The sequence below is a fragment of the Agelaius phoeniceus genome, chromosome 3 (assembly GCF_051311805.1).
Source record: "Agelaius phoeniceus isolate bAgePho1 chromosome 3, bAgePho1.hap1, whole genome shotgun sequence".
Classification (NCBI taxonomy): Eukaryota; Metazoa; Chordata; class Aves; order Passeriformes; family Icteridae; genus Agelaius; species Agelaius phoeniceus.
The window spans coordinates 22,898,745-22,921,530 of NC_135267.1; the positions used below are offsets into that span (position 1 = coordinate 22,898,745).

Consider the following 22,786-nt stretch of genomic DNA (forward strand, 5'->3'; position numbering starts at 1 on the left):
AGGACCTCTCCCTTTTGGTAGCCTAGGGTTGTGTCATCTGAACTTGGCTGTGACAGCACAGAGTGACCATGATACAAGGAGAAGCCATGCTCTCTAAGTGCCTGGATATTGCTTCTGACTTCCCTTTATGGTCTGTTACTGAAGATAGCAAAAAAAAAAAATCCATTTTCATTTAATTTGAGATGTGATATACATGCAGAATCTCTTGGTGCCCTCTGAAGTATATGTAGACATTAAAGATCAGGAAGCAACAACTTCTAGTTGTAAAGAAGGAACATTTTTATCAGTGCTAATCTCTTAAGGCATACCACACTTTTGAAGACGTATTTTCAAAAATAATCTTCATGAGATGCAGAATGTGCATGCATTTCAAAATCTTAGTTTTTTACTTAGGTAATAAACTGTAAAGACTGCAGCTTTGGAAGACAGAATGGGGATGTTGGGGAAGTGGAGCAAATCAATCCCTTACAGAAATACAAGTGTTTGGTTGTGAGGGGACAAAATACATTGTTCTTTGAAAGGCCATCCTTTTCTCTACCTAATTCAGACCAATAAAACCAATCCATCTGTCCACCTTCAGAAAAGGTGGTAAAATGGTAGGATTATATGCTGGCCAGTGTGCTACACTGTGCAGATTTAGCCAATGTTTTCTCCAGTTTTATGCAGTGGTGTTTCCTAGGAAATCTGAAGGTTGAGGACTCCATTATCTGATGTTATTGAGCTGCATTTATTTGTACTCCAAATGCTCTTCTGAATATTGGGCTTTGGAGTCCTGGCAGTTGAATAATCACCTTGTCTAAATTAACAGGAACTAATGTTTTGCCATAGATTTATAAAGTGAAATTAGTGCCTTATAAAAGAACAATGATGATACCTGCAAATAATCACTAACCATGTCTGCTGTGCCCTGTAGATAGCAGAGCAGCTAGTTTTGAAATTTGCACTTTTAACTGAATAACTATTTTGCTTCCAGGAAGTAAGATTAAATTTTCATTTGAAGATATTGAAATTAAATGTTAGCTTTCTAGGACACTATGAATGTGTTTGCTGGGCTTTGTTCTAAGCTATGCCAACTAAAATAATTTTACATGATAATAGATATTTAAAAATTGTATCTAGAAGAATCCCATCTGTTGTTATTGTCTGCTGTTATTACTGTATTGTGCTGTCATATGTAGACAGAAAAAACAAGATAATAATTAAGAGGGCATACAAAGACTGCAATATGTTTGCAAAATATTTGCTAACTGAAAGTATTTCTTGACCAGGAATTTCTTAGTCTGATGCCTTATGGATCAGTTTTTCCACAAAAAACCTGTACTAAATTAATTGGGGAGAATGATCTGTAAGCTCAGAAGACACTACCAAGAAATTTAGCAGCTATTCAACAGTAATTAGAAATACATGCTCAACTGTTCAGCATTGAGAACATTTAATAGGTGCTCAAAATAAATTATCATAGTTTGAAAAGTAAGACATTAGTAGTGAGCTGACTTGTAACTGTGTGGTGAATGTGATAGTGAATGGAAATAGTCTCAAGTTCCTGCAAAGTTGGATTTGGAACCTGTTTTTTAATATTTCTGTCAAATATATTCAAAACATTATAACCATTACTGGTAAAAAGTTAGAGGTAAGTAACAGCTAAGAAACCAGTAAAATAGACAGTTACTGATAAAGAGAAGATAAGCTCATTAATTGAGCTAAGCTCAGGCACATAAGATGTTTTTCAGTATATCCAAATATAATTTTGTGTCTTGAAATAATAAAGGCACACTATATTTTCATCTTTATTCCAGGAAGCCATTATCCTTTAACCTTCTTTCTCACCAGCAGGGAGTTCCAGTTATCAGTGAAAGCTGGACTTGTCCAGTTATGCTTTGGCCAACAGGCCTCATACATCCAAGAGCTGCAGTACTGCAGCTGTATTATCTTTTCATTTGATGGTGTTCTGATAAAATCTGGAATGCTGGTTCCAGATGGGTGTGCTTCAAGAAGGAGATAGAAAACTGGAGATGATGATTCAGGGTAGGGTTGCAAGAATGATGAAGGAATTGGAAATGTGCTGTTTGCTGAAAGATTAAGAGCTCAGTCTTCTTAATTTATCAAAATCATATTTAAGAGACCATTTGATCACACTCTTAATGTATTCATTTGGGAGCAGAAATGTGATAATAGTGCCTCCTTCTAGCAAACAGAAATAAAACATGAAGCAGCAGCTTTGAAAGTAAGTCAGCCAAATTAGTTTGGAAATAGGGTGCAAAATTGTAAAAACTGGAACAATTTACTAATAGGTATGACTCATTTACAAACACTAGAAATACTTAAGATTGCATGTGTTCCTGAAAAACGCACTGTAGGGTTGGTTGGGTTCTGCATGATTTTGTAGCAGGAGTGATGCATATATTGTGTTATAAAAGGGCTGAGATGTTTGTATGCAATGCTTGGTGATCACAGCTGCTTGTTCACTCTTAACAAGTTCCCACAGACATGGACTTCCTTGGAGCCCGTGGGAATCATATGTAAAACCAAGGATTTCTCACACAGTAGAAGCAGGTTACCGACAAGAGATTATTTTTCCCCTTCCCCCGCCTTTTCTTTATTTACATGGATTCGAGAACAGATGAATAAAAGTTATTAATTATTTAGTATAAAAGACAATATTGGATTCAAGAAACAGGAGATGTGAAAGTATTTGGAGACTGAGACATAGTGAAGGAACACATTTAAGGTCCTTTTCTTATTTTACCCTAAACATTAAATTATCTCTTTGGGGAGATAATTTACTGGACTGACAGATTATTGGTCTGACCCCATGTGAATTTTCCCATATACTAACAGTGTTAGATTATACTCTGTTATCTGAGAAACAAAATCTGTAACTTTAATGACAGCTTGTAATGCAAAAGAATCTTTCTTTGAAATAAAGAGGATTAAAAAACACATGAACAACCAGACTGAACTTTAACATTGATTAGTTGTATCAGTTTTACTATAGCAACTGATTTTATCAGTTTTAATAATATCAACTTAAAACTAGAGCGTACATTTTGTTCGTGGAACTGTTATTCTGATGTACTGGACAGATTTATGGCGCAGTTAATACCCCTGTTCCTTTAGATATGAATTTCCAGTGCTGGAAAAATACCCCAGAAATCAGCCTATGTAACTGGATTACTTTCCAACTGCTGAAATTACTTTTTCTGTCTTGTTTAGCTCTGAATGTTTTCAAACCATTTCATAGTACAGTATATGGAACATGTTCGTAGCCTACAAGTTGCCAGTACATCTGTGCATGAGCTGCTTAGAGCCACTGATTGAGTCATTGCTAGAAAAGCAAAAGAATTAGTAAAGTACTTGAATCAGAGAGAAAGCTGCATAATTAGGGCATTGCCTTTATGTATCCTCTTATGTAGATAACATGGAGCTGTCTGACTGGAGAGTGTGCTGGTGTAGACATTCAATTAAAGATCACAGTATTCAGAAGGTCTGATCTGATAGCAAACACTGTCTTGGGCTCTTCCACTTGATGGATAATATTCGACCAGCAGTACACTGTGTACTTATCTTCAATGTCAGACTGCAACTGTTCTTGAAAGATTAACATACACAGTAATCTGATTTTTTTTGATGCGCATATCTAGAAGTTTATGAAACTTTTTAATGAGCCTTTTTATTATAATAATTTTAAAATACATGTCATGGAAGCAGAGACATTGCTACCATATTTCTTATTAAAGGTATCCGATACTGTTGGATTCAGTCAATTTAGCATAGTTCCAATAAACATCAATATATTTCTGTATGGTGAAGCTTTATATTTCCCATAAGATTAAAAATATTTTGCTTTCATTTTTACTGTCTGCAAGGAGCACAGTTTTGGTTTTTTCATCAAAGATGGTTAAGTCATCTGTATATATTATGCTCTTTATTTAGCTATGAAGTAGACTACATAATAACTGCACAAACATAGAAATCTAAAATTAGAAAATGGTACTACTAAATTGCCATGTAAAATTTAAATATGCAGCACTAATCCACACGTTTCTTGCTAAAATTTTTATTTAGCAGTTTTACTTTCTGGATAGCAGTGGTTTATGATTTTATATAGAATCTATTTGTACAGTGATATCAGGGAAGAATTTCTTTGTGCATGCATATTTTAGTATTTTGAGGACTCAGTTTTTTACTGGCTACTTGTTAAAATCTTTATTCCTTTTCAGAAATGTTACAGTTTGCATTGATAGGGTAAATTAATATGAAACGGGTTTAAATTTATTCTTGATACTTGCTTAAAATTGAGTGGAAAATGTGAATACTTTTATAGTAAGTATAAAACCATTCTATTAATGACTCAGTTGAGTATTTTTGGATAATTTATTGTTCACTGGAAATGCAAGAGGGGAAAAGGAGCTGTGTTCTAACACTGCTAACAAAGTCACATATTTCATATATTCCACAAGTAGTACAAATAAGAAATCACAAGAGCTGTAATTTGGTGACATTTTGGGCGTTTGTTTTTCCTTTTCAGTCGGTGGCAAAGACTGGGCGATTGCTGATTAGCCATGAGGCTCCCCTGACAGGAGGATTTGCATCTGAAATCAGTTCCACAGTTCAGGTACACAGGTTATTTGTTTTTAAGTGTTCTGTGCGGATGAATGTTTCCCTGTAGAAGAAATACTTAACACTACATTAAAAGTTGAGGTTTTATATTTTTTTAAAGTTATTCTGTTTTGCAGTTTTGTGCATGCTTGCCTTTCTTTATCTGAGCAGATGAGAAATCATGTACCTACTAGGCACTGTGCATAGTGTCTGCTAAGTTAGAAATTTAACTTCCACAGCAAAACAGGGAGAATGTGCACTGTGAGATGCAGGGGAAAAATCTTCATGTGTAGTCTGGTTTTAATGTTCTTTTTTATTTTTCTCATATGCTTATCCCTTGAGCTTCTTAAAAATACATGCTAGGAATGTTGAAATCAGACAAAGAAAAAGCATTCCTGTCCAGCACAGTATAACACAGTGTGACACACAGTGTTCAGAGACCTCTTGAGAAAAGTCTGCAGAAGCTGTTCATGTGTTTGTGGTGATGCTCATGCACGTGTCAAGCTTGTGCACATAGAGCAGCTTGGACAGGCTAAGTTGTCCATCAGTGTCACTTACAGCTGGAGCATTAGGTTTTGGAAGTCCTTCTGAGCTTTCTGATGTGTCTTATACCTGTACCTCCCTGCAAATTTTCCCCTTAACTTGATTTCTTTCCTGTGCATATCAGTAGTTCCAGTTTCTAGAAACATCCAAATTGTGTCCATCACTATCTGATGACTCTTTTTTGATTATTTTAGGATAGGTAAATTAAAGGACTAGAATGAAATAGGATTGTAAAATTCCCAATATTCAAAATATAAACCATGTAGGCAGTTATTAAAGTTTGGTAATTAGCCTTTTTATGGGAAGGAATAGAGTTATTTGTTCTGGGAGTGTAATTCTGAATTAAATATGCAGAAAGAATCAGAATACTATGTTTCTTTAACTTGGTGGTACAGTTTCTTTTAAAGAGTAGTTGAACTAATTTTAATGTAGTTATATTAAGTTAAATTCATTTTTTCCACCAAAATGTTTTCTGTATTAAGAACCAAATATTTGGTTTCATGGAGACCTCATAGCACCCTCCAGTATCTTACAAGGAAGCTGGAGAAGGGCACTTCATCAGGAACTTTAGTGATAAGAAAGAGTCATGGATTCAAACTGAACAAAGGGAAATTCATGTTAAATTTATGGAAGAAATTCTTTACTGTGAAGGTGGTGAGGCACTGGAACAGGTTTCCCAGAGAAGCTGTGGATGCCTCATCCCTGGAGGTGTTCAAGGCCAGGTTAAATGGAGGAGCTCTGAGCAACCTGGACTAGTTGAAGGTGTCCCTGCCCATGGCAGAGAGTTGGAATGAGATGAAAGTACCTTCCAACCCAAACCATTCTATGATTCCATGATTTTTCATCCTTCTAAATGATCAGCATTTGACCTCCGTTCTTTAGTAGATAGCCTCTGATTAAACTAGGACTAATAAAGCCATAAGGTACTGCCGGCTGTGAGTGCAGGAAATTAATTTCCTTTATAAATTCTCACAAAAATGTGAAATAGACTCAACCAAAAGAGCCTGTCTTCTAGCATCTTGTATTATTATCAACACTTGAGGAGAAAACTATTCTAAGGTGAGCAGAAAAGTCAAACTCTACCATATAACAGAGGAAAGCATATGTGGATAAAAAATGAGTGGAAAAAAATTTTATCAGTAAATATCACTGGAAAAACATGGGATGCCCAATATATTGCTAAAATTACAATATTAGTTTTTAATTCTCTGACCTCCCCTGAGAAAGCCACTTACCTGATTGATCCTTCTTGAGGTGTTGTTTTTCATATCAGAGGTATATCTGACAAATATCACTTGTTTAGAAAACCAAGTTGAAAATGCTTTATTAAAGTGCTATTTATTTCTGTCAATATTAAAAAAAAATTGTTTTATTATAGTTGCTCATAATTTTATATTCATCTTTCTTAGGAAAATAGGCTTTGTATCTTAAGAAATACTGGTCTATTACATGTGCTCCCTCAGAATAAATTTGAATACAACTTTTTGGCATTGCATTTATCCATGACAAGTTTCTTTCATATAAATTGCCTGACTTGACTCTGTTATAACCATGTTGTCATTATTCTGTATCTCCATTCTTGAAGATTCTATCATCCATATGAAAATTTTGATATGAGTTCTTTAAAGATTATACTGCGAAAGAGATTAAAATAAAAAGTTGCAACTTTTTAAAGAACACTATTGCTTTAGGCATTATAAAGACTTTGCTTTTCTTATTCACTTAAAAATCTTGATCTCTTAACAATCAAGTTAAGTCTGTATGTCTAATATCACTGTGCTGTAAAAATGAAAACAAAAAGTGAAATTCTCTTTTGCTGGATACAATGCATACTGAGAATGCCAAAAATTGGGGATTGCAGTTGGCTTTAGTTTCTTCTTACACATGGAAGTAATAAGACTTCAATAAAATATGCCCAGTTGGATTAGATAGTTCGTTTCCATATTGTTATTCCATCCTTGCTGTGAGGTCTCATCACAGAAATAAGGTGAATAGAAGTATATAGGCTATTTTAAAAGTTAGTGGTCACATACACTTCATGTGATATACAGTTCAAGGAAAAGAGATCAAATGGTAATGATGGCTTTCAGTCATGAACCATAGGAAAAAAATACATTGAATATTTTCCTTTTTGCATATGAGAGATTTAAAACAGCATTTGGAAAGCATGTTAAATCAGGTTTGTTGTGTGTCGAGTACAGAATATTTTAAAGGGTCATGTTACTGCACTAAGTGGTCATTTACTCTGCTCAGACATAAAACTAAAACCAAGAAAAGATGGTGTACTTAAAACTCTACATGACACAACTGTGCCCTTTGCTCCAGTATTTCATATGTGCTCTCAATGGGTATTCTGAAGTGAGCAACAGATACCAGGACAAATTCAATACAGGTACAGTTAAAAGTTCAAATAGCTTATATTATGTATAAAAGCTTGCATAACTGTTGTGTTCAGCAGAGGAAGGGTTAAACTTGCATAAAGCACAGTTTGAGAAGCATTGGGAGAGGAGCCCACTGAGATGTCACTTCCAAAATAACGAAGAATTGTTTGTGGAAATCATCAGTATATTAATCATTTGTAATACACAGAAACATAAATCCAGTAACTGTGTCCTGTTTAAAAACAAAAATGAAAAAAAAAGGAAAGAGAACCAGGCGGGATGGAGACAGCTAGCACAAAGAGTAAGAGACTCTGGACTATTTCACAGGGTTGCTGCCTGCCAGCACTGGGAACTTGGTATGGGATGCAGGAGGAAGCATTTTGGAATCATACAAGCCTTGTGGGATGTTTAGAGAAGGAATCGAAACTGGAGCGATGTGGGAGCCACGGTAGTTTGGAGAAACACAGATATGGGAAAACAGAGAGAGAAAGGGATAAAGAGGAAGCTTGTATTGTGGCTTCAATAATATGGTGGTTGCTATTTTCTGACAAGGCTGAAATAAATTCAGGGAAGTAGCATATACCCTCTGGCATTGATCCTGCAAATACAGGAAATATACATCTTAGGAAGATCTTGGTGGTTTTCTACCCATTCTCTGCAAGTAATGGCTAAAATTATTAAAAATAGAAAATTCCTCTAATAATTTTTAATGTTTTCATTTAAGGAACTTAAATTTTCATTTAGGAATTTTGATTTTTGTTTACATTGATGCCATTATAGCTGGCTACACCATGAAAATATATGCTGTTATTAAAATAAATGTGTATGAGTAAAGAAATTTGTTAGCTAACCTGGTAAAAGCCATTGCTGTCTGTAAAGTAACAAGGTAGCACATTGTTTTTTTGTAGTTGGTTGCACAGATGCATCATTCTTGCAGGAACAGAGCAATTCTGATTTAATTGCGGTTCCTGTATTTTGCACAGCTTCTTTTCTCACTGCCTGGTGAGTACTTTGTCCTTGGGCATCTGCCTGCACAGGGGATGTTGGGTCAGCTACCAAAGAAATGTTCAGGTGAGCACAGCTCAGTCCTCAGGAGCCCTTCCAGAGGACGTGGCATGTTTCTCAGAATTACACAGAAGTATCAGTATTCCAGAGGACTGGTATCAGTCAGAGGATAGGACTCAGAAAACTCAGTGAAATAACCTGTTTCTGAGAGTTGAGTTACATGATCTTACTTTTTCAAATCTTGCATTCTGTATCTATAAATTGGATATAACAGTATTTGACTGTTTGATCAGTGATGCTTTAGATTTCTTTCTCCTGCAGCAAAATAAGTCCTAATCTCCAGTAAGTGGTGTAATTTTCTGCTAGAGTGTGGCATTAGGGGAAACTATTAGATGAGCTGGTTTTGTGAGAAGCATTCAGGAAAAGGAAAAGTGGGTGTATTGTGAAATACCTTTTTAAGACATCAGAGTTCCACAGCATTTTTATCCTAAAGCAGGTGGCCATAGGAAAAAAATGTGCCCAAAAAAGTAAAAGAATGAGAAAAAGAAATGTAATGACTTCAGCAGTACGAACATTTGAAATAAAATGACCTGGTACTGACTGATATTGAACAGGAACTGTGTAGAGTAACTATTATTTTACAGAGTCTTAATGAAAAATTTCACCTTTCCAACAAAATGCTTTCAGAATATTGGTCCCAAATACTTCTTCATACCATTGCATTATCTGTCTTTAGAATTTGGGATGTTGAGATTTCCAAATAGTTCCATTGTTTCAATTTTCCATGAGTAGAAGTTAAGGTGGGGTTTCCCGAGGAAGTCCTCGGTGGGTCTCTGTGGTGCTTTGAGGAAGTGAATATAGTGAATATAGTGCAGTACTTAAAAATATCCATGGGACCAGGTTTGAGTTTCAGATTATGCACCTGTGTTTGTACTTAGTGCCAAAGGAACTAATGAATAACTTTGTCTCTGGGATTGATTTTTAAGTTACGGTGAATAGCATCAGATTTTGTGCTGGTGACACTTGAAGTCTTATTTTAATGAACAAGCTGTAAACTGGTATTAAAGTCTGACTCTATTGAAAGCAGTGATTCTGGTGTAATTGTTTTTCATTTATAGGTAAATGTTTTCGTTCTCACAAGGTGCATTGAAGCAAATTGCCTTTTGAACTGACCTTTGAGACATAATGGAATGTGTGTGTGTTAAGAAGCTGGAGGAGCTTGAGGTACAAATTGTTAGAACTACATAATTATGGAAATGAAGGAAATTTTAATTGTTCTCTATTCAGCTGGAGAAATAATAAAAGGACTCAAATATATTTCCCCAAGTTGATTAGAAAAAATAATTGAGTCCAGCCTGGGCAGCTTTTCATAGGACACAGACTTTTTTCACTGAGTACCATGGGATGGCTAAAGAAAGAGGCTCTGGACTAAATGTAACATAAATATCCAAGGAAAAGGCTCACCAAAACATACAGGTACAGCAGTATGGTAGTTCAGCTGATGTAAGAAAATTATTACATCTGAATTGATGTTTTTTAACTTCCTTTGATGCAATTACAATACAGTAAATCACAATTACAATAGGCAGCAAAATTGGAAGAGATGAAATATTGACACAATGTGCTGCTTCATTTGTTATCCTGTTTAACTTTCACTATCACTCTTTGGCATATCTAGCAGCAATCACAAACTACAATATAAAAGTCTGGTTTTATAGATCACACTATCAGTTTCTGTCAGTAGGAGTGTGATCTAGAAAATATTAGTATAGAATATAAAGAAAAGCTGGAATACAGGCAAGTAAATTCAAGGTGGTCATAAATTGTTTAGCAATACAAAAAAGAACAGGGATTTGAAGGAAAATAAAATCAAAGTATACAGAAATAAGCCATAATGATGAAAACCAATAAGATTATTTCTTAAGTGAGGGATTGGGAACAGTAAGGGAAATACCAGCATAAAGTTGCCATTCAGTGATGGATACAAAGGTACATGAAAATGTTGCCTGTGTTTATTACATGTGACTCTAAACAGTTCAGCAAACTCCCAGTTTATGATGCAGGATGAACTTGAAGCAATTTTTGCTATGCAAGTCTGGAGTCTTGCATAGCATTGAATGTCAGCATATTTTGTTACACAATGTAGAAAATAAAGGTGAATAGACAATACGTTACAAACCCAGGGTTTCTCAAAGGAAATGAAGCTTTGTTATTCATCTATTAAAAAAAAGGTTTATGCATTATGAAAAATATTTGAAAAGAAAGATTCAACAGTGGTTCTGAAAAGTTCGGTAAAATCGATATTTAAAAAATCCTCTTTCAGATTAGGAATTTGATGTATGAATTTAGTGTGAATAGTTTATATTAATTATCAAGCTAAGTGTTATTTTTTATTTTAAAAGAGCTTTCCAAAGAGCTTGGAAATAGCAGTAAACATTTAGGAATTTTTTTTGTTTGTTTTCTTTTGTAAATGAGAAAGAAGAAATTCTGTGCCTTGTACTCCACTGTGTGCCCTATGGAGGAGCATTGCCCCTCACTGCTATAGTGCCTGCACAGTCCTGGGCTTGTGAGCCCAACTGTTGGGATTTGGTGGTTATGTTTGTCAGGCAGAGATGGCATTTTCCTGAACCTGTATCACATTTAAAAGAGAACCAAAATCTAACAAGCAATGCCTGTTCACAGGGTGGTGCCTGGGACTTTCTTCACACTAAATCTACGAGGCCAAAACTGTTTTGGATATTGCATAAAAGTCTCTTATTCTGGTTTGTCTCACTGCATGGAAGTATCTTAATTTTCATTTGTCTTACATTCTGATACCTATACACTTACAGATGTCTTGGTTAATAACTAGGAAATGCAGGAGAGGATGTGAGAAATTCAGTACAGGATGAAATGAACTTCTAGGATGTTTTGTTTGATGTTATCATGTGATAAAGTCCAATTTACACATACTTATTTAATTTTAGTGAACATAAGGAAGAACAAATTCTTCTACAATGAAAACAGCAAATGATTGTAATAGTGGCATATGTTATAGTTCAGCTACAAGGGACTGTTGTGTTCTCTCTAGGCTGGAATAAATTCAATACTGAGCAGAGAAGAGTGATTTAATGAATTCAATGTAGCCAAATATTGAACAGAACACAGTATTCTGTACTGTGCAAACCTCCCAAATACATTTCTTAAAACAAGCTCCCGCCCCTCAAATCCTAAAACAAGATTCAACATTGGGAAATGAAGTGCTCAGAAATGGTGGTGGATTGTCATAAAATCAGCCCCAGAATACCTTCTCTAAAGATGCAAGCATTAAGTGTTTACATGTCCAATTAGTCCAGTCTCTAGACATAACAAATATCAAAATGTCTTATTCATCTGCAGCTTAGCTTGAAGTGTTTTCAGCTCTGTGAAGCACTTCATGATGCAGTCCACACAAGAGTGGGCACATGGGCTAAGAGCAGTGCCAGCCACGAGGTTGCCTGTGCACACTCACTCCTGGCTTTGGGCACGCTGTCATTCCATGGGTGAGAGAGGACGTGAACCGATGCCTTGCCTTCAGGTGCTGTTTCAGTCAGCCACCTGTGGCATGTTCTTCTGGCAGCAAATGATTAAACTGTGTTTGAATCCCACTGGCACTGATTTGGACATGGATTTCTACACTATGTGACTGTGCCCCATCTACTTGGCTTTGGGTCTGTTCTGTCTAAAAAATATGGGTTGGGGTAAGCTTTTCCCATGTGCTATGGGGCTAAAGCTGTTTGTTTACATGAAAAACGAGACAGGAGCTTGGCAGTTTCCATAGGCACTGAAAGGAGAGGAGAACAATAAGGTCTGCCTCGCTAAAAGTCTTCTGTAAGTGAGAGAACATGTCCAGCAGTAAGGTTTTGAGGGACTGACCCCACTGTATGTGGATAAATGCCTGCTCTTTTGGAGTGTGCTGCACATGCCAGCTTTGCTGCTGCAGGACCAGAGTTCACAGATGGAAAGGATGGGATGGGGGGGGGGGGTGTGTGCCCATGAACACCTCACCATGGATGGTGGAACAGGGAAAGCTCAAGCCAGTGATCAGCTTGTGACTGCCTGCATCTCCAGGCTGCCATTTATGGTAGGCAAAGCCCTGCAAGATGGGCACTTTTAACAAAAGCATTCAACTGAGAAAAGAGCATTTTTAAAACTGAGGGTTACCTTGAATGCTTTCTGTGGAGTTACTTATTTTCAAGTAATGTATTGAGCAACAGCTTTTGGGATTGAAACAAAATAACCCTTTCCTGTCCCACTTTCAGCTGCATTGTGTGTTAGCAGAGGGCAGCATTTCTTCCAGCTGCATCAAACCCTGTTTGTCTTCTTCTGACAGAACTGGTTTTCCTTGTATTGGTGGGGTACAGAAGTGTGCAGCCAAGTGCTTTAATTTTTAAATGCAAATTCCTGAAGAGGAACGAGTTTATCCCTGGGCAATACAAAGTGGTAAAGTGGAAGCATATGCTGAAAGTCATTGTGATTCAGTGAAATCAAAAGTTTTAACTACTGAACAATTCAGTGTTTGATTCACCCTAATAACTCAAGTGTAGAGTATAAAGTGTGCTCTTGGTGTATCCAATGAGGACATTTTTTCCATGTTCTAATATTTAATTTGGCATGCAAATGTTCATATGCCTGAGGCTGAGCTCCAGCATCATTGTCCTGCTGATACACCCATGTTCATTCAATGTGATTTATAACTTCAAACAATGTGTTTAGTCTTCCATATGCTAATTCTGAAAAAGACCAAAAACATGGGCACTGAGGCAGAATTAAAATTTTCTCTTTTTTGTACACTGTCCTCCCTTTGCATTTTCATCTTTCTAGCTATCAGGAATTCTTCTAATGGAAGGAACATTTTTTTACTTACTTTAAGGTAGAGTTTACATTTACAGTTTTAATGCAAACTCTTTTGATTAGAATCATGTTGTGATTCTAGCGTTTACATTTCTGGTAGCTCATGGAGCTGATAGAAATGAAATGGTTTTAATTGTGAGGAGGGCAAAAAACCAGTCTCTGAACTGCTCATCTTATGTTTTTTGCTCTGTGATCCAGTGATATTTTTCCTTATTTTTTCCCTCTAATACCATATTGTAGTTCAGTAATGTCAGCATTTCTAGCTGATATGTAAATACAGCTAATGATGATCTAGGAGAACATCAGAACTATGAACTTCCCTCTAGCAATTTTGGGTCCCTGATAAGCCTATTACTCAGCAGGCCTTTATATTACACCCTGTCAAATCACTGACTCATTGCTTAATGAAAATTAATATAAATAAATTTTTTTGAAATTTTGACTCTAGTCTGATAACAGATGATCTGTGACAGGGCTCTAGAATAAGGCAACTCTGAAGAGCACCTACTAATTCAAGGATATTCAACTTATCTCCTGTCTGAAAGCTGAACAATACCATGTGTAACTTGCTTTATTGTCTTTGGCATTATCTTTAATTCCCAGTAAATTATGAGTTGCCTTAGAACTACTAGTAAGAGCTTTGAAGAGCAGTTTATGATAGGGAGCCCAGGAGTCCCCTGTAAAAGTGTAATAATGACCTTTCTTTCAATTTTCAGTGCCCTGGAGCTGTAAAAAACTACTTGGGTGGTGAAAGTCAGCCAACCTTTGGCATAATTTCTCCAAATGCCTCAGTGGGATGCTAGAATCCTTTACTAGCCACAGGTACAACAACTTAAAACATACTAAGGCACCCTGGCAAGCCAGGATAAAGAAAAATGTGGAGGTTTTTAATTGCACTGCATGTCAGGTTTACCTCCTTGGACTATACAATCACTACCTTGTCTTACTTACTGAAAAAATTATTTTAGTGTGTTGGTTTGGGGTTGTAAAGTGCTGATTCATGCAAGTATATTCTGGTTTTTTCCTGGTCTTTCATATTTTGATATGGCTGTTGGAAATAATCTGGCTAGACTATTAGTTTAGAGCAGCAGACATAGTTCAGAGTAGCATGATTAGAGAAGAGTGGCCTGTAGCATATAAAAATCTATGCAGAATAGGGGAAAATTGTAGAGCAACACAGAAAAATCTATCCTTCTATGTTAATGGCTCAGTGAAGTTTTAAAAATAAAAAGAAATATGTGAGGAATTTTGCCTTTTTAATTTTCTTGCAGGTTTAATTTAATAATTACTTAAAGGCCTGTAAAACAGCATGTGTGTGTTTATTGATGTTTTATGTATGTTCATAAGATCAAATTATTTCAGTTCTGTGATGAATGTATTTGTAGGAGGAGATGTAAAAAGAGCCTCTTGAGCTCTTCTGAGCTTCTGTGCTCTTCCAGAGTACTGTGAATTTTATACTGTTGGTGTTGGCTACATTAAGATTTTTAATATAGAAGAGAAAATAGAGGGTACAGTTTTGCTACCTCACAAAACTAGTCTAGGATTTTCTGCTGCATCCTTGTGAAGGGAACTGCCTGATCTCCCTGGGGCAGGCACAGCTTCTCAGTGCCCCAGATGTCAAACCTGGCTTAAAGCCTCAAATCTGGATCTGCAGATTAGTAGGATAAGTTATGACAGTGCCAAGTTTCCGTGTTATAGGTAGGCACAGAGGAAGAAATTTTCAAATAGTCTTATTTGTCCAACAGTCAAATGGATACATGTTCATTGCAATCATGCAGGGATCTAGCAGTTACAGTGAGGCAATTGAAAAGCTACAAAAGTGATTAAAGCCAGGTAAAAATGCCTGAATAGCAGATGTAAGCCTGGAGCTAATTTCCAATGACAAAGACAGTTACAGTCAGTTACATGAGAAAAATAACCACACTGGGAGAGAACCTCGTGTGTCCCTCTCTTCCGATGATCTTACCTGTGACAAGATCTGTGCTAGAGAAAGCTCTATTCTGTAATGTAACACCAGCAAAAGAGAATGAGCTAAGGTACTCCTAGTGGTGCATGTAATTCATATGCTGTATATCAGCAGTGCCTGTGGTGCTTTTTGGAGTTGTGCTGTTTGCTACCACAGTGGGATTTTGAAAGGCAGCATTATTGAAAGAGCTATAGCAGTACTGGCATCTGTCTGCATCCTGTTGGAAATATTTGTTACTCTTACCACACTTAAGAGTGATCATGGTGAGCAAGAGACAAAGTTCTAGGCACACACAGCACAATTCCTTCTATAATGACACATCTCACAAGCAGAAAAGGCTGGTGAAGGTTTAATGCTCGTTGTGACTGAGGGAGGGAGGGCTGCTTCCTCTCTGCCAAACACTGAAGGAATAATTTTATAAAATAACATTCAAAACTGAAAAAGTTTCTCTATGAAGAGCCAAATCCATCTTTTATTAATCTACATATAGAAGTTTCTGAAGTTTCTGGAAAAGCTGATCTGTGTAGCCGTAGCTGGAATTGTTCCTCAGATACATTTGTTTGGAAATAATATTTTGTTCCCTGTCATCACTGAAGAAGTGCCTTTTATCCCTGTTCCAGCAAGTGGCATGCTCATCACCCAGCTGTGTTTTGCTGAAGCACTAAGCATGCACAAATGACTAACAGTAACTTGGGTGTCTAAGGCGTGCAAATGTCTTCTTGAATAGATGTTTGAAGTGGGCACAGAAGTGTTTCACTTTTTCCCTATATCTAGTGAAAACTTGCTGTTTCTCCTGTACATTTTAAAGAAACTGATGTCCTACATTTGGAGTAATGCAGTTTAGGAAGGAATATAGATAAAATGTGACTTTCTACTCAAAGCAACATTAAAAAAAGACTTGACTCTTCTCCCAGGGGGTGGTAGGCAACACAAGCTGCACAGATTTCAGTCATTATGTGGATACCATATCTTCTCAATCCCCACGTGTCTCTGGCATTATCAACTCGGCTCTGAGTTGACCACAGTGCAAATGTAGGCCCTGGTGATGAAGTCTGTGGAATTGAGATTTCATTCTGAATACCTCTGTTTTAGTATTCCATTTTTAGTATTCTTTTACATATCAGTGCATGGAGAGGATGGTTTGCCCTAAGAATCACCTGTTTTCTTCTTTAACTGGTTGCACATGTGTACAATTGGAAAGCTCTAGTTCTTTAAAGCAAAGACTCTAGTGCTTTGCTTTTTTGTACCTTCTTTTGTTCAGCCAATAAATTTAGGTTTGCTGTGCATTGATGAATAATCTTGAAATAAATAAACAGCTAAAAAGTGCCAAGAAATAATATGCCAAGACTGTGTTCTAATATTGCAGTATTAGGAATAATATTGGTAGATGTATAAGAATCATATATCACTGTGTATTCTAGAGAGGAAACATTTCATGGTTTTGCTCTAATTTTGTTGATTTCATCAACATTGTATCAGGATCCTCTACGGCTTTGTACTTTATATTGCATGAATATCGAGTACTTACTGTATACTGGGAGACCTAAATGAAGCTGTATAGCATCCAACTGTAAGAGTAAACTTGTAGCTTGGGCACACTTCTTTTAAGCCCTATTAGTCAAAATGAAGTATATTTTTTGAGAGAACTCTGTTCCTCAACACAGCAATTCAGTTCAAAATTGCACCCATGCCACATGAAATGGTAAAAGCAGCAGTAAAGAAGGAATCTTCATTATCCGGTGTGTCTTGCCTTGCTGGAAGTTTTAAAAGGCAATGAAGTGCATTTATGGGCATCACACAACCATCTGAAAAATATGCCACAATTACGGTGGTTCTGTCACTGACAATCAGAAAAGGAAATTCTATTATTTTAGCCTTTGTTTTTAAAAGCCATTTGTGAGACTCCACAGTCTTCTGTTTTCCAGTCCTTCTCATATAAGTTTTCTTTTTAAAGGTGTCTGTTTTTTTCCTTTATAAGATACCTGTAGTTAGACTAAGAAGTCTGTATTTGGTTACCTAAATATATGGCCTGACTTAAAAAAAAAATAAAAATAATCAATCCACATCTGTCTTGAAGCTTACTGAATCAGTCCTGCTTGCTTCTTTTTCTTAGTGGTTCTCATTCAAGAAACTGAGTGAAAAAAGGTTAATCTAATCTACTCTAAGGTAATCTAATCTCCTAGTTATTCCTTTTAAAGTTGATAGTCCATAGATCATCTGCAGAAGAAATGAGGGAAAAATGTCATAATCACGGAGATACTTTTTCAAAAGAAAGTACTGAAAGAAAAAGGAAAGATCTTTATCTAAGTTTTCTGTTTAAAAGTGATTGAACCACTGAGATGAACACGTCATTAGTTAACTTTGGCATAGCTAGCATTTCAAAACTTCTTTATAAAGAAGCTTTTCTACCTTTTGAGAGAGATATGATTTTTACACAGCAATTTTGCACTCATGATTGTGTGACTGAGAAGGTGTTGGGTTTTCTGTCCATATCTGACTATTTTTTCACTGGTTTCAGAACTTCTTTAAATTTAGAGTGCTTTGGAAATAAGAAGATGGAGAGTTGTGTGGTTTGAAAGGTTCTCTTAAAATGGATTGTAGATTTGGGAGTATCTTATTTCCTGGGGCAGCAGCACTTTTGTGTTTAACAGTGATGTGTTTCATGGTTTGCAAATTTAGCTGATGAAATTTGCCTCCCCGTGGACAGAGACTGACACTTGGCTTGCACATGTATTATGCCAATAGATACAGAAATCTATAATCCTTATATAATGAGTTTTTTTGAAATAGAGATAAAGTTAATATTTAGAATAAAAAACATTTTTCCTGTCCTTTCCTCTGATTTATTTCCTTACCTGTGGGCTGAACTTGCCCCTGAGCAAGCATTATTTATAGGTAGGATGGCTTGCAAAAAATGATGTCTGAGAATTATTGCAAATTATGTTTCAGAAATCTTTCCATACTGAATTCAGAGTTTTCATGTGAACCTTTCAATCACTTAACTTCCAGAAACTTGTGTGACTTCTGTGACGTTGTGAATACATAATTTGAGCTTCCTGTGGTTAAAAACATGGCTTTCCCAGGAACTGATTAATTTAAAAGATACAAATATGTTAATCTCTACCACGCATATGACATTTGTTGGACAGAGGAATATCCATTGTGGTAAAATAATAGAGTTTTCTCTGTTACACTGATTATATATTTTGTATTTAATGTGTACAAACAGTCTGATGGAAAGTAAGCAGAATAATTGAATAATAATTGATGCCATGGTGAGGCTATTACTTATTAACACTTCTTGTGAACATCGCAGCTAAATGCACTCTAGATGACATAATAAAGTTAGCTGCTATGAATTTTAAAGAAAATCCTGCATACCAGTTTTAAATACAGAATTATTATGATACATATGAGAACTGTTGAAATGCTGGCAGCCAAGTGACTTCATATTGCAGAAGTGAATTTCAGGTCTGAGTTGTGGTAGTATATGATACTGCTCAAATTAAAGATGAAAGAAAAATCTGCTACTGAAACTTGCATTCCAGTGTTAGTAACTTAAACTATGACCAGAATAAAATGTATTTCTAAGCATACAAATGTGCATTATTGCCAAAGAAAATATCTTCCCTAATCTGATTGCAGCTGGTAGTTAAATAAAATTGCTGAATATCTAAAATAAAATGGTTTTACAGTGTTAAAATAGAATTTTGGTTTGTTATTGAAGTTCTATAGGCTACACATTTTTATAATTATGTGGGCAGTTTTTCTTTAATCAGCCCCTAAAATATTTATTATGGTAGGTATATTTTATATTATTAAAACCAGGTCCTCCTCACTGACATTCTAAAATATTTTCTGTGAAAAAAAAGCTGCTTTTTTGCGTATGTTCCAGTGCTTTAGTACTTCACTGTGGGATGTAGTTCTGCATAAGTTAGTCCTACTCTGAGTCATGAGCTGGGAGTGCTGCTAAAAATATGGTGAAGATCACTTATACCTGTGGAAGTAAATCAGATTTATTTTACTTGAAAAATTGCCTGTGCCATATTTAAAATTCATTGCAAGTGTGAGATCTTGGTCCTTTATTTGTGTCCTAACAGGTATCATGCCAGCTGCAGGCAGCAGCCCAGTGCTCACTGCCTTGTGAGTTACCTGGCACTTGGACTATGAGAGGTATGAGGGCCAATTATCAGCCCTTGTGTAACATCTATCTTAATACAGTCCTGCTTTGCAATAGTTAAGGTCAGTGGTACTGAGAGGCATAAAAATAGAGCCAGTGATTACAGTGTATCAAAACAAGGCTGAAATAAATTATGAGATACATAAGGGCCAATATATAGGTTACTTCTATTCTTGACTGACTGTGACAACATTAATATCACAGCCAGGATTGCAGTGGAAGTAAACACTTAAAATGCTGATTGAAACCATCAGGAAGAAAGAGCTATTAAAGTGTGGAATAACATTAGGAAAGGCTGGGCTTCATGATTTACTGGATATACAGATCTGACAAGCCCGTCAATTGTGACTGAATTAAACACAAGTACATTTCCTTTACTTTCCTCTTTGTCACAAGCTGAGGGAAGAAAGTCTCTTCAATTCAGCCATAGGGAATGATATGAAGTATGTTCTCTCTGAGAGGAAAAATACAGCCTGAGTAGTATCAAAACATCCCAAAGCTGCCTTCTGTCATAACTGAAGTCCCCTCTGATACTGGCTAGAATGGAGTCTCACTAGATATCACAAATGTGTTAACTTGAATAGAGCAAACAGCATCATTTTCAACAAAACCTGAAGGTGGTATCTTCTCCTTCTTCCCCTTGATATCTATTGAGGGCTGAGAGGAAACCCCCTGTTGCCTTAGAAAATTGTTATTTACACCCACTTCAATTCCTGAGGCCTTAACAATTTGCTTGGAAATAGCTGCACTGTGCAACAGCTTTATTCCTGTAACTGACAGTTTCTGCAAAGGCATAGAGACAAATTTCTGACAGTATTCCAGACAGCTTCACTGTTTAGGAGTCCTAGATGTTCATCATACCTTTTTCCAGTCAGTTGCAAAATGCTCTGTGTTCGCTTTTAATTTTGTCATAATTTACTAGCAGTAGATATATTAAAACATGAAGCAATTGAGGAAGATGGCTGAGATAATTACTATTAAGTTTGGCCTTGCAGCTGAAGTGATTAATCATATTGCAACATGCCTTTGTATCTCTCCTGAAGGAAGTGGCAGTGCTTGTGCTTCCTGAAACCTTAGCATACATGGATCAGAAGGAAAAAAAAATGGAGAAGTATGGCTGCAGATTTTACTGGCAGTTTTCAAGTTTGAAAATAGTGAAATAAATATTGTTTTGATGCTTCCAAAATGGAATAATAACTCTTAGGGTTTTTAAACTGTAAAATTTTTCACTTTTTTTTTTAGTGGGGGAAGGTTTTGTTCTTAAGTTCCAGACTGGACTAAGTTACATGAATGATGCTGAAGTGCTGGTATACATCAATCATGAAAAATCAAAACCAGTCATCACATTAAGCTTCCTATATAGGTGATTTTGTTTTTCTGTCCATTTTGACAAAACATTTTTTTAGATAACAAGAAATAATAGTAAAAGCCAGTTTTTGGGGAGATATGTGCCAGCATGCTGCTTTTATACCCTTCTCTTACTATGGTGCTTGCAAGCCCACAGGTTTACAGTAGCCGTTCTGCTAAAGACTGATGTCTGTGTGTTGTCCTAAAGATGAATGTGAGTTGAATTATTGCTCCATAGATTCTTTTGGGCTGAAAAGGATGTGTTTGTGCTGCTGTTCTTCTGGACTCTTTTCCCTGCTTTCTCATTTGCAGTTGGCAATGTGAGCTGCAGCTCTCGAGGAGATCATTAAGATTATTGACAGATCTTGGAGATATTTTCACAGTTGTGGCCACTCTTCCTTCCTTTTTTGTGTGCCTTGGCAATGGCATGGAAATAACAGCTTTTGATTAACAGAGAAATGCATAATCTGCTGCACTGTGTTTATGGATTTTAAATAATCATATTTGGAAACTCAAGAGTGTAACATCAACAGAAGGCATGATAACTCTGTCATGCAGTGCTGGGGACTGTGCCTGCCATAGCAGAGAGTGTTAATTAGAGAAAGTAGAGCAATGAGGGCTTTGAATTTTCTCAGTTCTCACAGTAAATCCATATCTGTTATTTTAGAAAGTTTTTAAATCATAAAAGCTTTTTGCAAAAGGTTGTCCAGTGTCTAATAACCCTTCAGTCCTGATGTCAGTGCCTACGCAAGCAGGCTTTCTGGTTTACTTTGCACTTCCCCATATACAATGCAAACAGATAGCTAATGACTGGGTAAATACAATGGGAATGTACTTTGTGCACTGTGTGTTCTGAGCTTGAGTGTTTTGGTCTTTATTTTGTTTGTCTATTTTTATATTCTTTCACAAGCACATTTTGTAATGATGGGATATTACAGAGTTTCTGGTACAGTACAGAGGAATAACACAAGGCATGTATTGTGCTCACTCTCTTTAAATCTGAAATCTTTGCCGATGCCAATTATTTTTGGCTTTTATTCTTTTGAACTAATATAGTATGAAGAGGGGTTATGTGTTATGATTCATTAGCAAAGAGTGTTCATTTAAAGCAAGAAATAAAAACCCGACAAAAATGTATCTGTCAGACTTTGGCCTATCTGTTTTCCTTTACTAGCTTTTTAATCTATTTTTTTAAATGAAAATCCATGAAAAGTCCCAATACATGAAAGAAAAGACAGTGAGAGCTGAGGAAGAAGTCATTAGCTGAGAACTACTTCCAGTTGTAGTATTAACCCACGAGGGTCACATTTGTGTCATGTAAGGAATATGATTTACAAAACCATGAAACAAAGACATTGAAAGCAAAGTCTTTAAATCCAGTCTGATCTTGGACTTGCTAATACAACCCAAAATGCCATTACCTGCCCTTGCTGGAAGTGCCTGATGCTACCTGTCATGCAGCTCATTGCCTGACAGGATTTCCAACATCTTTTCCACAGAGCTGCTTTCCAGCCAGCTGTCCCCAGCTCACAGTGTTTGGGTACTGGCTGTAGGACTTGTTGTGCTCCATGATGTGCTTGTCATTCAGTTTTTCTGTGTGATGAGGTGCCTCTGTCCCAGCTTATCAATCCTTTCCCCCCATATTTGTCGCCTCTGTATTTTTGCTCTGTGTGCTCCATCCCTGAAGATTGGTGATAAAGCTGTTGGTGAGCACTGATCCCCAAGGCACAGGTCTACTAATCACCTCCTATTAGATTTTGTTCTGCTCATCTCCACACTTTGTACCTGATGGTACAGACAGTTTTCCAACAGTGCTCATTTTTGCAACTTGTGTTTCACTAGCTTGACTAAAGGAAGGCTGTTGACAGCTTTGCTGAAATCCTGGTAGAACAG

General features: G+C 36.4%; 1 protein-coding gene across 2 annotated transcripts in view; it reads left to right on the forward strand.

The window, feature by feature from the left end:
- The window catches only part of BCKDHB (branched chain keto acid dehydrogenase E1 subunit beta), a 111,397-nt gene that overhangs the window by 59,856 nt on the left and 28,755 nt on the right, over window positions 1-22,786 (forward strand). Inside the window, exon 9 of one of the 2 annotated variants that reach the window (XM_054629592.2) lies at window positions 4,529-4,615. The exons of the other annotated variant lie outside the window; for it this stretch is intronic. Within the exon in view, the coding sequence (XP_054485567.2) occupies window positions 4,529-4,615 (87 nt within the window). The remainder of the gene's footprint in view (window positions 1-4,528; window positions 4,616-22,786) is intronic. 2 annotated transcript variants of the gene reach the window in all.